This window comes from Plasmodium coatneyi, chromosome 10, assembly GCF_001680005.1.
Source record: "Plasmodium coatneyi strain Hackeri chromosome 10, complete sequence".
In the NCBI taxonomy this organism is placed as follows: Eukaryota; Apicomplexa; class Aconoidasida; order Haemosporida; family Plasmodiidae; genus Plasmodium; species Plasmodium coatneyi.
In genome coordinates, this window is record NC_033565.1 from 444,307 (window position 1) to 461,214 (window position 16,908).

General features: G+C 40.4%; 6 protein-coding genes across 6 annotated transcripts; 3 read left to right on the forward strand and 3 right to left on the reverse strand.

Moving 5' to 3' along the window:
- Positions 1-1,331: 1,331 nt before the first annotated feature.
- On the forward strand, positions 1,332-2,300 carry PCOAH_00028980 (Uncharacterized protein; the record flags this gene model as incomplete). The annotated part of the gene is made up of 1 exon (XM_020059700.1): positions 1,332-2,300. The coding sequence occupies one exon, from the start codon at positions 1,332-1,334 to the stop codon at positions 2,298-2,300; it is 969 nt and encodes a 322-aa protein (XP_019915359.1).
- A 2,152-nt stretch (positions 2,301-4,452) lies between these two features.
- Positions 4,453-6,644, forward strand: PCOAH_00028990 (GTPase activating protein; the record flags this gene model as incomplete). Its single annotated transcript, XM_020059701.1, has 5 exons — positions 4,453-4,686; positions 4,847-4,941; positions 5,308-5,396; positions 5,505-5,559; positions 5,705-6,644. 5 exons carry the CDS (start codon positions 4,453-4,455, stop codon positions 6,642-6,644), a joined length of 1,413 nt encoding a protein of 470 aa, XP_019915269.1.
- A 1,090-nt stretch (positions 6,645-7,734) lies between these two features.
- On the reverse strand, positions 7,735-8,811 carry PCOAH_00029000 (Uncharacterized protein; the record flags this gene model as incomplete). Its single annotated transcript, XM_020059702.1, has 1 exon — positions 7,735-8,811. The coding sequence occupies one exon, from the start codon at positions 8,809-8,811 to the stop codon at positions 7,735-7,737; it is 1,077 nt and encodes a 358-aa protein (XP_019915254.1).
- A 1,112-nt stretch (positions 8,812-9,923) lies between these two features.
- Positions 9,924-12,027, forward strand: PCOAH_00029010 (Uncharacterized protein; the record flags this gene model as incomplete). Its single annotated transcript, XM_020059703.1, has 2 exons — positions 9,924-10,012; positions 10,092-12,027. 2 exons carry the CDS (start codon positions 9,924-9,926, stop codon positions 12,025-12,027), a joined length of 2,025 nt encoding a protein of 674 aa, XP_019915501.1.
- Positions 12,028-12,158: 131 nt separating this feature from the next.
- On the reverse strand, positions 12,159-14,206 carry PCOAH_00029020 (Serine/threonine-protein kinase Nek1; the record flags this gene model as incomplete). The annotated part of the gene is made up of 8 exons (XM_020059704.1): positions 12,159-12,215; positions 12,304-12,423; positions 12,582-12,716; positions 12,848-12,990; positions 13,197-13,331; positions 13,453-13,549; positions 13,721-13,793; positions 13,991-14,206. 8 exons carry the CDS (start codon positions 14,095-14,097, stop codon positions 12,159-12,161), a joined length of 867 nt encoding a protein of 288 aa, XP_019915405.1.
- Positions 14,207-15,600: 1,394 nt separating this feature from the next.
- On the reverse strand, positions 15,601-16,503 carry PCOAH_00029030 (Uncharacterized protein; the record flags this gene model as incomplete). The annotated part of the gene is made up of 1 exon (XM_020059705.1): positions 15,601-16,503. The coding sequence occupies one exon, from the start codon at positions 16,501-16,503 to the stop codon at positions 15,601-15,603; it is 903 nt and encodes a 300-aa protein (XP_019915312.1).
- Between the last annotated feature and the right edge of the window lie 405 nt (positions 16,504-16,908).

The following is a 16,908-nucleotide window of genomic DNA, read 5'->3' on the forward strand; positions in this document are numbered from 1 at the left end:
AAGTTTAGCATTTGCGGCAGAAATACACCCCAAGGGTTACCACCTGTCGGATGAACGAATCGCCATGTAAAGAGCACACACATACGTAGTACATGACATGTGTACAAAAGTTACACTGATCCTAGACTTGCGCATTGCATTAACATTGCAAACATGCAAAATTAGGACACCTCACACTTTCGCCCCAAGAGCTAAAAGGTGTGTAATCCTTGAAGGAATGAATTATTCCCTCCTGCGTTTGTTTAGCGCAAAATTCTTTTTCCCCGACCCTAGGTCTGCCTTTGCGGGAAACGCTAAATTGGTGAGCGGCCTCCGGGATTTTTGCTTAACTCATTAACATGGACATTTCGCACGTGCATAAACATAGGATTATTTACCTACACGTGTAACATACCAGTGCTTTCACTAAAGTCGTCCACTTCTGCTATGCCTTAGTTTACCTCAAAACGCGCGCTGCAAATCGTTAAGGACAAGAGTACCCCTCCTCTCATTCATGCATCGGCCAACAAGTACGCACGCATAATTGGGGAGGACACTATATACATTCGGTTACCCAATTTGTTCCTTTATTAAGGGATAAATTTCCACTCGCTCTGAGCGAACGCTAAGGGAGTGGCGTAACGTAGTGGTCCATGTTGTACTTAACGCAACCTTCCCCCTCTTCACAAAAAAAAAAATAATAATAAAAGAGGAAAAATCTGCTAAAATTTGTGGTGCATTTGTATCCAATTTGGTTTTTCCTTTCCCGAAAAATTTTTAAAAACAACAATTTGTAAATTTTTGGAAAAAGTCCCCTTTTCAGCCCTCCAGCTAGCCACTGATGAATGAATATTTGATGCTGTTTTTGCTGTACTCAGCGTAGCATTTTTTTTTTTTTTCCGCCAAGTCCTTTTAAACGGTCAAAATTAGCCCCTCTTCTGTGAAACCAAGGTGATTTTTTCCCTTCACTGGGAAGCTCACATAAGTGAGGGAAGGAATACACGAGTGACTATACCGAAGTTGCTTACATAGTATAGTAAGGACGCTGCGCAGTAATGCTTATGGGTGTAGAGCCAAACTGAACTTACCTGCATAGTAGGTATTAACAGAAGGATGAAACGCTAACAGAGGGTGTCGCCACGTAAAGAATGCTCCCAACATAGCAGGAGTCCCTTTGGCGAAAATTTTGAACGTGCTATTACATAGTCCTATACATGTGTACATATGTAAGCCCTCAAAAGGGACATTGATCCGCCGCAGGAAGGAGTCCCCCATAACCAGTAGCTAAACACTGAATAATGCAGCAGGCACACCACGGGGAAAGCTCCTAGATAAACGGGGACGCCTCCAAAATGAGTAGAGTATACACGTCCATCGACTGTGAGTCCACCGTTTTTGATGTAGAATTTCATCCCAAATTGGACGTAATATGTGCGGGCCTATTCGATGGGAACTTATTATTATACAAATTGAAGGAAGAAAAAAAGAAATTTGAAAAAAAATGGAACATATACAATCACAAAAAAACAGTAAGTTGTGTCTCCTTTTCAAGTAACGGGAAGAATATACTAGCAGCTTCGTCTGACAATAAATGCTCCCTCACAGACATTACGGGCAAGCTCATTTGGACGAACCCATGTCACAAGCATTCCGTGTGCTCAGTTCTGTTCACAAGCGCAAATACATTTTTAACGGCTGACGAAACGGGGATTATAAAGCACTGGGATGAGAGAGATGAATCGAAAAAACCAATTCACAAAATAAAAGAATTTGATGATACCATTTCAAGTATGGTTTTAAATGCCGATGAGAAATCTGTTATCGTTTCTTCTGGAGGTCACTTAGCCCTCTTTGATATACTAAATAAAAAAAAAATTAGTACCCATAGTGTATCGGAAGAATATAAGGATGAATTTTTGTGCTCCAATTTACTGGGACATAATGCAAAAATTGTGTGTACCACTATGAATGGGAATATTACCATTTTTTCAAAACAACCTTGGGCTAACATGGAGGGCAAAATCAAAGCCAGCAAAGATATGATAAGCACATTTGTGAAGCTGGATGAATATACAATCCTGTTTGGCACGGCTGATGGGGTTATAAGGGTTGCTCATATTTTACCCAACAAAATGGGGGATGTCATTGCCAGGCAGGAAGGTGGTGACAGCGTTGAAAAGTTAGCAATTAACAAAAAAAAAAAACTTCTTGCCAGCATATCGCACAATTCTTCTATTCATTTTTATCCAATTCATATGGACAGTTCTAATACATCGGGCAGAATCAAAAAAAAGAAAAAGTCTTTCTTCCACGATTTGTAGGAGGGAATGATTTACCATACCCATCTAGGGACTCCAAATTTGCGCCAACTTCCTAAGGCATTTTTAATTTGCTTCCATATCTGTGCCTCCCATGGAAACAACCGACTATGGGAAGCACAGTATTCTTCCTCACCAGTTTGTAGCCACTCAAATGTGTACATCTCTGTGGTCATATTTGTATGTATATGTGCACGTAGGTACGGACACATAATGATGTTTTGTTTGCCCCGGGGGGTAGTGAAGCGGCCCACTCAAGCGTGACTTCAAAGCGTTTGCATTGTTCTCTCCCACTTAACGCGTCTACAGATTAATCACACATACGCAAGTCCCCTACTACCATACGTTGTTTCGTACCAGTTGGTGTATAATTATACACGTTATATGTGCGATCGTACCCGTTTGCCTTTTTTCTCTCCCCCCTTCTTAAACCTCCTTCCGCACAATCAGCTGCGGAAACCAAACACAGACACACCTACATCAATTGTTTGTTAGCATTTGAACAAAACCGCTAAAAATTTTGCAAATAGGAACGCACACGCAAGGTGCGTACGTGTCCTCGCGAATTAACCTCCCTCAAACGGACACCGTTCTGTGGGTGGAAACAACGGGAAAGAACCACACACGGGGGATAAAAAAAGGCGCGAGATAACCTTTGTACCATGTTGAAAAGGTTATCTATACATAGTGGCCTAACCAGCGGAAACGCACGCTCAAAACGGATCTGCATTTTTACCCCCTCCCTTTGCGGCAAGTGTTAAAATGGATGAACAAATAATAAAGAAAAAAAGTAAAATGCTGATCGACGTATAGGAATTCTGTTTGTTCTGTAATGATAAGAATGCCGCTAAAATTGGGAAGTCTTTTTTTTTTTTTTTTCTCTCTTGGGTCACCTTCAATTCCAACTTGTTACTGTTCGTGGGGCTGCAATTACTCGTGAAAGGAGCGTCTCTATCAAGAGGGTTTCTCACGTGCGCACGGAAAATGTGAACAGGAAGCAAACGCATACGTATCCTTACATATGTACATGTATATATGTGCGATAGGGGCATACTCCTATACGAATTCCCTACGTGCGTATGCAAGGTGTAAGCAAAAGCAAGCCTCTCTACAGGACGATCGTACCATAAACAACTTTCCCGTGGGAAATTTCGTGTTACTTCCACCACGCGTGTTGGCAAAAAAAAAAGAAACAAAACAAAAAATGTGGAAATGTTAAAACTTAACAGTAGATCGTGCCCTTTGAGGTGGCAACAATAAGTAGCATATTGATGCCCTTAAATAAACCTACGCATATATATGTGTATACATATGAAAATATACGTATGCATGCCCGTATCGTTGACTTCGTGCAAGGGCGATCCTTGATTAAGTCAATTTTTTTTTTTTGCAATGTTGCACCCTCTCATCACATCGAAGAGCATAGCATAGTATAGCACGGCATAGCCTACCATCTCAGTTCACTCCCCATTCTGCTTTCCGAAGCGATTTGCTTACTGGCGATACACCTCTCGACAAATTAACCCACTTCAAACAGCAAACTGACAACATTATCGAATTGTGTTAAAATGAAGCAAACACATGATTTAAGTTCCCCCTCCGTGTGAAAAAAAAAAAAAAAAAAAAAAAAAAAAAACTTGTAGTTGAAGTTATAATGATGAGGCATTTATTTTAGTTAGCACGATTTGTGTATACACAAGTTGATAAGTAAAAACATACGTTTATAATTATGTGAAGATATACACATGCGTCATATACTTGTGTACACCTTGATATGGATGCAAAACTGCGCATACACCGTTTTTGGTAATGAGGCATTTTATGCGCTTGGAGAAATTGCTAACGGTTGGTTGAAGTAACGGGTGACGCAGTCCCACCACAGCGCTGCTCACATATATGTATGTCGGCACCCGCATGTGCACGTGTGTAATGGTCTCTGCGAAGCACATGCAAAATTGAACGCAACGTCCAACGCAACCGCTAACTCCGCGTGAAGGTGTGTGTGCATACATATAACTTACCTAAGTATATACATATAAGCATATGCACAAATGCTTACATGTACGTGCCTGCATAGTGGTCTACACCATCAGAAAGAACGAGAAAAACACCGCCACCAAGGAGACATACTTATGCTCACAAGACGTGGTCGAGGATGCATATTCCCAACAAGAGCAACAACTCCTACCAACGTGATATAGAAAACATTACCAAAATAAAAGGAAACAACAAATGTGCCGACTGTGGGGCGAAGAGCCCAAGGTGGGCAAGCATCAACTTGGGCATCGTAATATGCATAGAGTGTTCAGGCATTCACCGAAATTTAGGTGTTCATATTTCCAAAGTGAAGTCCTTAACGTTGGATAAAATTATGCCACAATGGATACATGTAATTTTTTTTTTTTCCCAAATGGATGCCGCTTGGTTTTATGTTGACATTTTGATCTTCTCTCCTCTTCGCGTTGCTGCCATTATTTTGGTCCTCTTCATTTTATTCCTCATCCTATTTTTATTATTTTTTTTCTTTTTCCCTTTTATTCCAACTGAAGTGCATAAAGTCCATAGGGAACGATTTGTCCAACTCCTACTACCTGTACAACTTACCCGCGGATACGTACAGACCAAAGCAAGGAGATTCCTCAGTGTAAGTATGAGCTGCAGTTATGTAACAGGTCATTGGGGTAGCCACTTGTTATGTTAATTCTGCGTTGGACAGCCTACATACAATTGGCCTTTTGCTTAAAATTTTCACGGCTTATATGTGAGAGGAGTGCCTTGCCCCCAGCACACCCAATGTGCAAACGCAACCCCTACATGGAAGATGTTGTTCATTTGGAACGCGTGCCAGTCCGTGCCTCACATGTGTGTATTTATATGTGCTCGTGTGCACATTCCCCTCAAAATTGGGCGACCATGCAAATACCTACAACTAGTTGTTCCCCTGGCACGTGCTTACATATACCCTTATGCATTCAAAAGAACGTGTGGTGTAACTTCCCCCTTCGTGCAGAATTATGCAAAACTGGATAAAAAATAAATATGAAAAGAAGTTGTACGCGCCCGCCAATAGGAAGGAACCCTACCAGTACTACGTGGAAGGTACCCGCACACGTCAGCCAGTGTGCATCCTTGCAAATGTGCGCATGTAATTATGCTCATGCAAATGTGCTTCTGCCCACATGTACACTGTTCCGTTCTGTCTCGTAGGGGTGGACCCCACAAGTTGCCTCCCACCGCAGGATCCCGCGAAGGCGCAAGTGAAGTGAGAAAACAGAAGCTCATCGAAGAATAATGGAATGTGCATGCGCAGAAACATATCCCTCTACATATGCGTATAGAGTAAAACGAATGCGCGACAGTGGCGCCACCAACTGAGAGTACACCTTTCTCCCCCCTTATCTTTACAGAGAACAAATGAAGGAAAATGTAGGCAGCTTAGACATTTTCGACTCCCTCAAAATATTTGATAATAAAAAAATAGAAGAGACTATGCGAAATAAAAAGAGCAGTAGCAATAATGAGAAGGAAACAGACCTATTAACTGAGTCCCCAAAGAAGGAATCCGTAAAAAAAAAAATATACATGAATGATAATTTTTACTCATTTGAAAACATCCCCTATAGGGAAAATAATTGCACTAGCAGCAATAACGATAGCAGGAACCCGTCCAAGGATTCCTATTTTTTCAACGACTTTGTTAATGTGGGTAGTTCAAGTAACAACTCCGTCAACATGAACGTTCCGAAGGATGTGAAACATACAGGTAAGGGTAATGACCCGTATAATAGGGACAAGAGCTTTTCTTATTTGGAAGAAGCCAAAAAATTGAACCCTCATAGTGAGGTAACAGGGGGAAATGGTAACAGCAGAGGTGGATATCATGTGAGTAACAACCGAAGCAACAGCCAAAACAAAGTCCTAAGTAGCAGCATGGTCAATATCGGAGGGAGAACCGAACCGTCCAAACTGAGCGACAAAAAAAACTTCGGTAGCTTCAGCTCCCTTTCGGAGAAAGAACTTAGAGACGCAAAAGTGCAAGCGGCAAAAAAATGTATTGCGAGACTTTTCGCCAACTCGAAAAATATTTCCTTTTCAGAAAAAAATAAAATTAATACAAACTTAAATAATCAGGATAGCCAAATTGGCATTGTAAAAAATAATGTGGGCAATATACATTGTAATACAATAAATGGAGAGAAGCACAATTCTTTCGAAGTTTTTCGTCCAAAAAATGCAAACAGTGATCATCCTGATAGGGACCATTTGGACATGTTCACCGGCCAAGAAAAGACGAACAATTTAAAAAATGAAAATAAAGGCGACAAAGATTTTGATTTTTTTGAGTAACTGAGGCGCAGTGGTGGCACGCACATTGGGGGCACACCTGTGGAAATGTTATTATGTAAATATGCCTATGTAAGGAGTACATGTAACCTTACCAACGGGACACACATTTTTGCTCCATATGGGAGGGGAGCCTCCTCATGTTATGATAACCCCTCAAAAAAAAAATTAAAAGGAATATCAGAAGGATGCTACAAACGTGTTGTGCAGTTATGGAGCGTGCACCTCATAAGTGTCTCATTTTGTAATTAACTTTTTTTATCAACTTTTTTTTTTTTTTTTACTCCTTCCGTTTGGGTTTTCAACGTGAACTTTCACCAAAACGACATTTTTTATGTGAGAGCTGGGTGTATACTACGCACATGCATATATGTACACTTACACATGTTTAATCACCCACATTTATTTGCATTTATGTATTTTATTTATTTTTTTTTTTTAATGACATACCCCTCCGCAGTATTTGTTATTTTTAAAATACACCGCTGGGTCCATGTGGCCCCTACACGTTCCCTTGCCGCAGTGTGATTTTCGCAGCGTCCATGTGAGTACGCACACATGAACATATATATGCGCGTGTAGGTAGACAACAAGAACAGTAGCAATGTGCTCCACTGATATAAGGGCACAGGGACAGTTGCTTGGACCACGCGTATATTCATGTGTGTATGTCTTCGCTCGTTTGTTAGCTGTTTTTATACAGGTGGTGTACACCACTCACACGCGCACGGGTCGTTGTTTGTTAACCACCCCTTTTCATTTCCGCCAGTTACTCACCTTCTATTTGTGTTTATTAATGAAGCGATCCGTTTACGTGCGTGGACGAACTGCTTTTGTATAATTAAAACGTTAAGTGAAAAAGTTAAACCTCTTTCTGATAACGAATAAACGCGTTTTGCAAAAGTGCAAAAATGGGAAAATAACGTCGCAGGTAAAGTAGGAGGAACCCATGTTGGAAAGTTCCCCGTATTTGCGAAAAAGGCCAACGGAGTAGCGGTAAGTCGGGTTAATTTAAAATTGTAAAATGTACAATGTGTGCAAGGCTTTTTTTTTTTTTTTTTTCTGCTTTTCCTCACCGCGTGAAGTTGTCCGCTCAGGAAGCGCCTTTCCTGTACTCACGCAATGCATTCAAAGCTTTGTAAAAAAATACCAAAAAAACGGAAAACACAACGGGGAAAATATAAAGCATTTGAAGGAGGTTAAAAAACAAATCATACAAAATAAACAAAATCATTACACACACAAAGGAAAACAAAAAACCGTAGTTAAAATAACTCGTGTTCATATTCTTCATGTTGTACTTCAAATGGGGGAAAATAAAATACATATGGATTAAAAAGAGGAAAAATAACAAAGTGATAAGTGCCATGGGCATAATTGGATTTACCCTCTTCGGTTTACTCCTTCCACAAATTACGCTTCCTTTCCGAATTATAGGAAGAGAGTAATAATCCTTGTAATTTTGTATCACGTGTTTATGCGTATACATTTTGTCCCTTCTGTGTAGTTCCTTCCTCATGACGCTCCGAACTACGGCGTTTCCTTCTTCGCACAGGGGGTAATGTACGATCGGTAAGTGGTTCAAAAAATGCAAGTACATTTTGAAGAAATGGATTTTTACAAAATTACTCCCATCTGTTATGAAGAGGTCAAATGTGTAGTACCCATCAAACGGTATCAAATTAACAAACAAAAAGGACACCTTCGAAATGACTAAATTGTCCTCCAACTCGTTCGTAAAAATAAACGTTTCATCTTCTTTTAAATCTTGCACTGTGTTCTGGCACGCGTATTTTTTACCCTCCTTGTGGACACACTCTTTCTCCAGTTGCTTCACCAAAAGAATGACCAACTTTGTCTTATCGAAATTTTTCTGTACTTTAAATGTGCACTGAATGCTTAACATTTCGTACGAGTTTATCTGCTCGTCTAGTAAAATGTACCCCCCTGACTTTGGACCTCTATTGTGTGTACCTTCATTTTGGAAAACCTCACTTAGCACAATCTTTTCCTCCTTCTTATGGCCAGAGAACACCACGGCGGTAATGTCCGCCTTGTGTAGGAGTAGAAAATCGCTGTTCAGTTCCCCCTCCCCGTGGTTACTATCTGCTCCCTTCACATTGATATAATCTGCTATGAATAAAGCAAAAATAAAAAAAAAAATTCGCATCTTGGAGTTTTGTACGGTTCATCTTTCGATGGTTATGATGTTCTTCTTTTTTTTCTTCCATGTCAAGCGGCATGTGCAACTAATCCATTTTAACTCGTGTAAAGATCCTCATGGGGAATGGGGAAGCTCCAAGAGGGTGAATCCTAACCAAGGGAAAATTAGCTACTGGCTAATTATGCGTATAAATGATCCAAATGTGAATTCGTTATGGGATGAACTGGATCACATGAAGGTATCTTCCACGCATCGATGGTCCCTGTCGAATTGCTCACCACGATTGGGAGCAGTCACTGTATGTGTAACGCTCTCCTCTGGGAAGCAGCCAGAGGGATGCATATGTGTCATGCGTTTTATTTTACACAGTGTAGGGAATACCCAAAAAATTAACCACGTATTTGTATGTAGCACGACCGTTTATAGGTGTACTTACGACGGTTCTTCTTCCCAGCATGACACAATGAGCACTCTGCTAAATGTCGTGACACAGTTTATTGCATTTCAAGAAGCAAAGGGGTAAAAGGAAAGCACCATATTACACCCACTACCCTTCCGCGCATCACCAAATGTAATCCAAAAATATACAGAGAAATTAGCAAAGCTGTGAAAGAAACAAACCACATGGAGCAAAATCGCTCGGAAGATAAAAAGCCCACTGACAAAAAGGGGGAAACACCAGATGTGCCATTAAAAAGAAGTGGCCAGTGTAATACGTAGTCCTGAAAATGTGCCAAGATTCATCACACAAATGGAAGTAGCCCATCTGCAGTTAAACACTATAAAGTAACATACCCTACGTTAAGTACCAAAATGCTCACCACAAAGGGAAGAAACTTCTTATATGACGGTCAGCGTGCCAAACTTAGAGGCATGCGAACATTGAGGAGGACATAGCAGCTACGGCAAAACGTGCTACGAAGGGGTGACTGGGAAGCCTTTCCCATGATGAGGGATTCTCGCAAAGAATAAAAAAAAAGGTGTAGGAGGAACCTAACAACTTGGTAATATGAAACCAGTAAGGGGGGTGCCTGAACGCAGTCCCACTTTTTTATGCCCTGTGGATATGGTAAAACCCCATATAGGAAGAACCAAATGACACAGAAAGAACTACCCAAATGGATGAACAAAGAACATACTTCAAAGACCATAAGATGATCGGAAGGTATCCAAAACTGCCCGAAGCAGAATTGTCCAACCCTGAAGAGTAATTCCCATTCAAAGTCCTCCCAAGAAGGAACAATGCTGCAGTGCGTGGGGGGGTTTCCCAAATTCTTTCCACATAGAACTATTTTCAACGCCTTCAAAAGAACGCTGAGCAATGCCAAGGAAAATCTAATACATGCGGAGAACAGGAGGATAGAAAAGACACTCCTCTACATGGAACAATGCATAGCAGAAGAAAATGAGCAAAACAAAAACTTACTCAACTTCAAAACAGTGTATGATCGGGATGACAAATTGAAAAGCTTACACATGAACCTAGTGAAAATGTCGTATATGTTAAAAAATATGCGAATCAATCAGCAGAAATGGCTAGACATTTATAAGCAAATTAGCAGCCTTCACCCCCTGGATGGCGATCTCTTGAGGGGGAAAGCAAACAAACATGCCTGCAAAATGGAACAAAAGGATCGACAATATGACAGTTCAGTGTCTGAGAAACATCCCCCCAGTATAGCAGTACATGATATATTTTGCCGCGAATACAACCTGCTAAACATTAGCACGTGCTATATATTTGTCTTTAAACTTTCGATGGGGCATCTGATGAACTGCCTCTGGCTATACACAACAAGCAACTATTTGTTAATACTAAACTGTTGCGCAGAATTTTTCCATTTTTTCTTCAATCTGCACAGGAGAAAGGGGCTCCAAAAATTGAACTTCCTCTATCTGCACTCTGATACCCACAATTATGGAGACAACATTAAAACATTGAAATGTAAGAGCAACCAAGTGATCCGATGTGGAGAAAATTCCACCATCGCTTATCACTACGAAGAGCTGTACAATTTGAAATATCACCAAATAGTTACTTACAAAATAAATCTGATGACGCAAGTATTGGAGAATTTAAATTATGACCTATTAGACGGTGTGCAACTGGGCCAGCTAGCTAATTTTTTTTACTCAGTAACTAAATGTGGAGTGATAAGTGAAAAGGGCGTACAACGTTTTTTGAATTATTATTTTGAAGTGGCAAAAAAGGGGGCATCACCAAGTAAGTTGATTCCAAACGATATTGTACTCTCTTCCCAACTCATCAACACGATGTACTATTCTAAAATTGTTCACTTCGAATTGGTGTCCCATTTGGTTAGCTCTTTCAGAAGGGCCGACCTCGACTTCCCCCACATTTGCAAAAGAGGCCTATTCGACAGCTTCCTCAAATTGCTAACGTTGGTAGAACTGACTGACCAGAATATGTACTTATATACCTTTTGCAAGCATTACATTTTAAGTGGGGACACAGAAGATACGAAACACATTTCCGACGTTTGCAACTTCTTTTTCGTGTCGTCCATTGTTGGCCTGTTTAACATCCCCCTGATGAAGTTTTACGTCAATTTTTTAAAAAAAAAAAAGGATAAGATAAAATTTAAAAATTCCACAACGCATAAAATTTACTACACCTTGTTAGGATGGGACATAGTGCTGAATCGATTCATAAAAAATGTAGGTGAAGAAAGGACAGAGACGATCGATCTGGCCATTCTAAATTTTGAGAAGAAATATGTTCACTACTCCTTTTCAAGCAAAGTACTTTACGACTTTTCCCATTTATCCCACCAGATAAGCTACCTAACCCTTTTTTTTAAAAATAAATTTATGCTCAAAAAGGAGGGCCAAAATTACTACTTTAACCAGAGTGTCATATTCCACATGTTGAGGAAACACTACGGCAATGCAATCTATGAATACGTAACGAACGAAAAAATCCCTCTGGATGTATACGTTAAGCTGTGCAATAATGGTCAGCAGAAAAATGTCGCCATCGAGTTTAATGGTAGGACACACTACGTCTTGATGCTCACCAAAGGGGGAGACGCCACAGACACTGTGCACTACACAATGAAACAAAACTGCAATACCAAGTATAAAATGTGGATCCTCTCGAATTTAAATTTTTACACCATTTCTGTTTCGTATTACCACTGGAATGGGTTGCACGAATATCAGAAGGAGCAACACTTGCTTCGCGCGATGCAGCTCCTTTAACAAGGGGCAGCCACATTATGCCTTTTTAACAGGGGTGGACACCTCAAACGATTTGTTCACATGTTCCCCTTCACCATGGGGTGAAAAGGTCTCCAATGAGTGTCATACAGATGTGGCGATTCTCTGGAAAACTACTTCGCCCTTCCTTTTCTGCTTAATATCTCTTTTTTTAGTAAATGTGCCTCCGTCTGTGAAATAGAAAAGAATTTTTTTTTTTCCGCTGTAGAGTGCAACCCCAATTTTAAGTTTGCTCAACGCGGGAGCACTTCACCGCACCTGCAAATAATCGGACGCGATAATATCACACGACGTGGGCCTATCCTCGGAGTTCTTTTTTAACATCCAGTGGCACAAGTGTATCAGGTCGTTCGAGTAGCTCGTTGGCAGGGGCTCTGGCTGCGGGGCAAGGTTTTAAAAGTGGGTGGTCTTGTTGCATTTTTGTTGCCACCGAGGTTGGTAAGTTTGTCATAAGGGGCAACGTTATTGCAATATTGTGCCATATTTACGCCATTTTTGTGGAAATTTTTTCCGTTTTGCCTCCCCGCTGCGCTCACCTCCTCTTCGCAAATCTTCTGGGCTGTCGATAGCATGTTGGAATGCTCCGACTTGAAGGGGTGCCGGAGGGACATGAGCTCGTACAGTATCACGCCAAGGGACCAGATGTCCGCGGGGAAGCTGTAAGCCGCGTTCTGGGATGACAGCGGCGCAGAAGGGGGATACAAAATTGGGGGTAACACCTCAATTGACGAACTGTCGAATGATAAAACGTCCACGCTACGTGAAGGGAAACAAAACAAACGAAAAAGCGAAGGGGACCCACCCTGCAAATTTCCGGAGCCATGTACCCAATGGTCCCACACAATGTACATGTTTGATCTGTGTTCTCCAAAATTTTGGCGAGCCCAAAGTCGCCCACCTTAGCCCTCTCTTCATCATCCAGAAATATATTGTTGCATTTTAAGTCTTAACAGAAAGGGGGAAGGAGGGAAGTTATTTTATGCGTAGACAGTGAAGCGTCTGAAAAGGGAGTACCATTATGCCAAGCAGAGGAATGTTGACATGAGTAAAAAGGTAAGCTGCATAACGTAAGCGGCGATTTTTTTTTTTTTTTTTTCATAATTTGGACAAGCATTTCGCTCATGTAAGCGAAGAGTGAAGCGCTTACTTACCCCTATGTATAAGCTTCCTGTCGTGCATGAATTTGATCGCAGTAATTATCTGTAAGAGCCATCTTTTTATTTTCCTCTCGGGAATCAACGTGTTTGTTTTTTTACACCTTTTTATGTATTTACTCAAATCTCCTTCTACATTTCGTGAAAATAAAAAAAAAGAAAAAAGTGGGTCAGGCGTTAATCACCATAAAGAAATTGCAAATATTCACTCACAGTAATGTTAAAAAAGTCTGTAAAGAAAAAAAGGCCTTACTGGAGCAGAAGTCCATAGCGACGTACAAAATATTGTCCTCCAGGAACGCTTCTTTATATCGCACGATGAATGGGTGCACGGACACCTCGATTAATGCCTTGGACAAAAGCAAAGGGGGAGAGAAAAAAAAAAAAAAAAAAAAAAAAAAAAAATATGATAAAGTAACGCATGATCAAGTTATACAAATTCGGATGAGCAACATCCCCCATTTAACAGATCGATGTGCATTCACGCGCTCGTTCCTCCCCGCGTCCTTTCAAATGCGTACTCGCAGCTCGTTCACGACGTTCATTTTCTCCTTGTGATTCATGCAGGACATGTCCAGCTGTTTAACGACGAAACTGAGCGGGAGTGTGCACACGAAGGCGCGAAAATATGTTTATGTGTAAACGTGCACTAGCTGAGGCTACACGTCCTGAACGGAGCTCATCTTTACATGAAAACCATCACTCGCCCCGCTTAACAGACGAAGCACGTTCAATTCCGCTAGCCAAACATATGGCACTTCCCTACAAGGGTAACCCCTCAAAGCACGTACATTTCCCCCTGGTCGTTCCTTACTGCCGTGACAATTCCAAATGACCCCCGCCCGATAGATTTTATAACCTCATAAGGACCTATTTTCTTCGATGTAGACGTGGTCATTTTGGACGATAATGTGGGGATACCTCCGTTCTGTCCGCCTTTGTCCTAGATGAAAGTTGTAAAGACAGAAAAAAAAAAAAAAAAAATCGCATAACATCACATATATATAAAGATTTTCCTAATTAATTTTCGTCAAAATTGCGCTCCCTCAAAAGAACAGAATTTTTCTCTCTTTTACTTCCCAATTTGAGGAAGTTCCTTTTCACTTGGCCTTAAGGACGCTTCTTTATAATTAGTAAAAGCCGTTTCACCGTTTGGCATCCTAATAATGGACCATTTTTCCTTTACCCACACATTTTTTTTTGAGCCATTTCTCCCTTTCGTGAAAATTTGCACATTTATTTAAGCAAAAAGGGTGTGATGTTAGATATAGCTAACGAAGAAGAGGCGCTTCCCTAGAAATGGTGTACATACAGAACAGGACGAAAAGGCGCATACACAGAACACCGGCTTATCAGCAAAATGACCATGTGGGGGAGCAACTGTACTTCTGTACATACAGATAAAAAGAAATTTCCAATAGGTGAAATAGTTTAGACAAATTCATCCTTACGATATTCCTTTCGCTCCATTTGCAAAGGCGCCCCACGATTGCCTCGTCATTATAAACCCCCCCAAATGGCACATTAGCAAGAAGAAAAAAAAAAGTTACTCCTTAAAAAGCATTATAATTACAAAACATTAGTTAATTTTGAAAAGAAAAAGAGCAATAAAAAAAGAAGCATGATTAGGATTATTCAAAGTTTTACATATTTATTCATTCCTTTAGTTGTCTTAAATGGTACACATTTTTAAGGCAAAATAAATTACGACACAATAATATGCGAACATTCAACAGGTAAATAAAAGGAGGCGAAATTATACCCATAATGATACGCTTGCAAAAGGGATTAAAAAAAAAAAAAAAAAAAAAAAAAGTTGACATGATGTTTTAAAAATGGAGCGTATAGGCGGAAAGTCCCAAACGAATCAAAACATTATGTAAGAAAAAAAAAAGAAAATTACGTGATGATAAGAAGGAAATGTGTTCTCATTAAAGTAACATCATTAGACCTTTATCTCTACGCATATGATTTAAAAATGTAGGAAAGAATTCAAACTTTTTTACTTTACACACATATGTAACAAAGGTGGACAAATACGGCACAAAAAAAAAAAGGGGGGAAGGAAAAGGCAAAATGGAAAAAAGTCGATCGGGCGAAGGCGCCAAATGAAGATAAATCGTCGCAAAGAGGGAATAACAAATTTCCAGTTAAAAAAGTTAACACATTTGAGTATATTTCTTTTTAAATATAAGTTGTATATGTGCGCATTTTATGTGCATTTGCAGCGCGCCGTTCGACTCCAGCGGAGGGGACATCAGCGTCGGTCGATTAAAAAAGAAGAATAAGAAGCGGTAATAAAGACTTATAAATAGGTCCTCAAAAGCCCCTTCACAACTTCTACACCGTATATACGCGGTTTATGCGCGGCTTGTGCACAAATGGCAGATGCGCCCTTCCCTCAGGCGTAGTTGCAGTAGCAGTTCCTCTGAATAATCGAAGGCGTCTTGGAAATCCTAATTTTGGGGAACCCCTCATCCTTGGATTTGTATATGCTTATGCTTGAGAACCTTTTTTCCCTTTCGGGAAATCCATTACACATGGAATATTGCATTTTTGGGAAGTTATCATACGTGGGCAAGAATTTGCAGCTGACGGTTGAGCAAAAATTCTCATTCTGGATGGTATCCACGGTGGTGTCCTGATCACCTTCAGCATTGAGTGTTGCACTGGAATGCATCTTCTGGATGCTTAGCTCGTTCAGGAGTTGAATATCTTTTTCTTGGATAACGTTAATTGTCTGGTTTTCTTTCAAATCCTCTATCTGAATTTCCCCCTTACTTTCCACCTCCTGAGTAATGTCAATATTGGGGCAGTTAACTTCTGGGATTTCCATGACGCTTTCCTTTTTGGTAGTTTTCAAAACGGGGATTACTTTCTCTACGACCATGTACTTCGGCACGGTTATGATTCTTTCCCTGTCAACGTAAACTGGCACTTCAACAATTTTTTCAACCGTTTTTATTTGTGGGACTTCCACAATTTTTTCTTCATATATAATCTTATCCACATTTTTTATCTTTTCAACATATACTGTCTTCGTTTTGTACACATTTTTGTATTTAATAACTGGCCTGATTTGCTCCACTATCCTTTCGACTGTTTTGATTTGGGGCACCTCCACAATTTTTTCCAGATACACTTCCTTGGGCACTTCAACAATTTTATTTTGTACAATTGGCTCCAACACTTTCGGTGGCAATTGTTTGTTCACCATTTGTGGGTACGAATCATTTTCATTTCCCTGGGAATCGAAGACATTGTCTCCAGAGCAACAGGCTAGTTTTTGGTTCGTCGAGCACATTTTCGCGGGTGTGAGGCGATTACACGGTGTGTTTGAGCATATACGAGTGGGTATACGTATATGTATATATATATACACTTATGTGTGTGCTTTCCGTTTGGTTCAACTTTTGCGCAGCTATGGCGACAGGGTGGATTAACCACTCCTCGTTAATGGCACGGATGGGGGCCTAAGATGCCAAAGGCGGGTGACCTTCGGGGAGGATTCGCTAAAAAAGGAAATTAATTGAAGAGAAAAGGGCTGTGTGGAAATATCTCTACGCATATACACGGGGAACGCCGCGTAACTGTTACGACTATTTTTGCCGTTCCTTAAATAACGCCCATAACGCACACACATGTGTATGTTATTACGAAGTGCGGTGGCAAAAATTAAGCTGTTAGTCCAATTTTAAAGGAACAGATG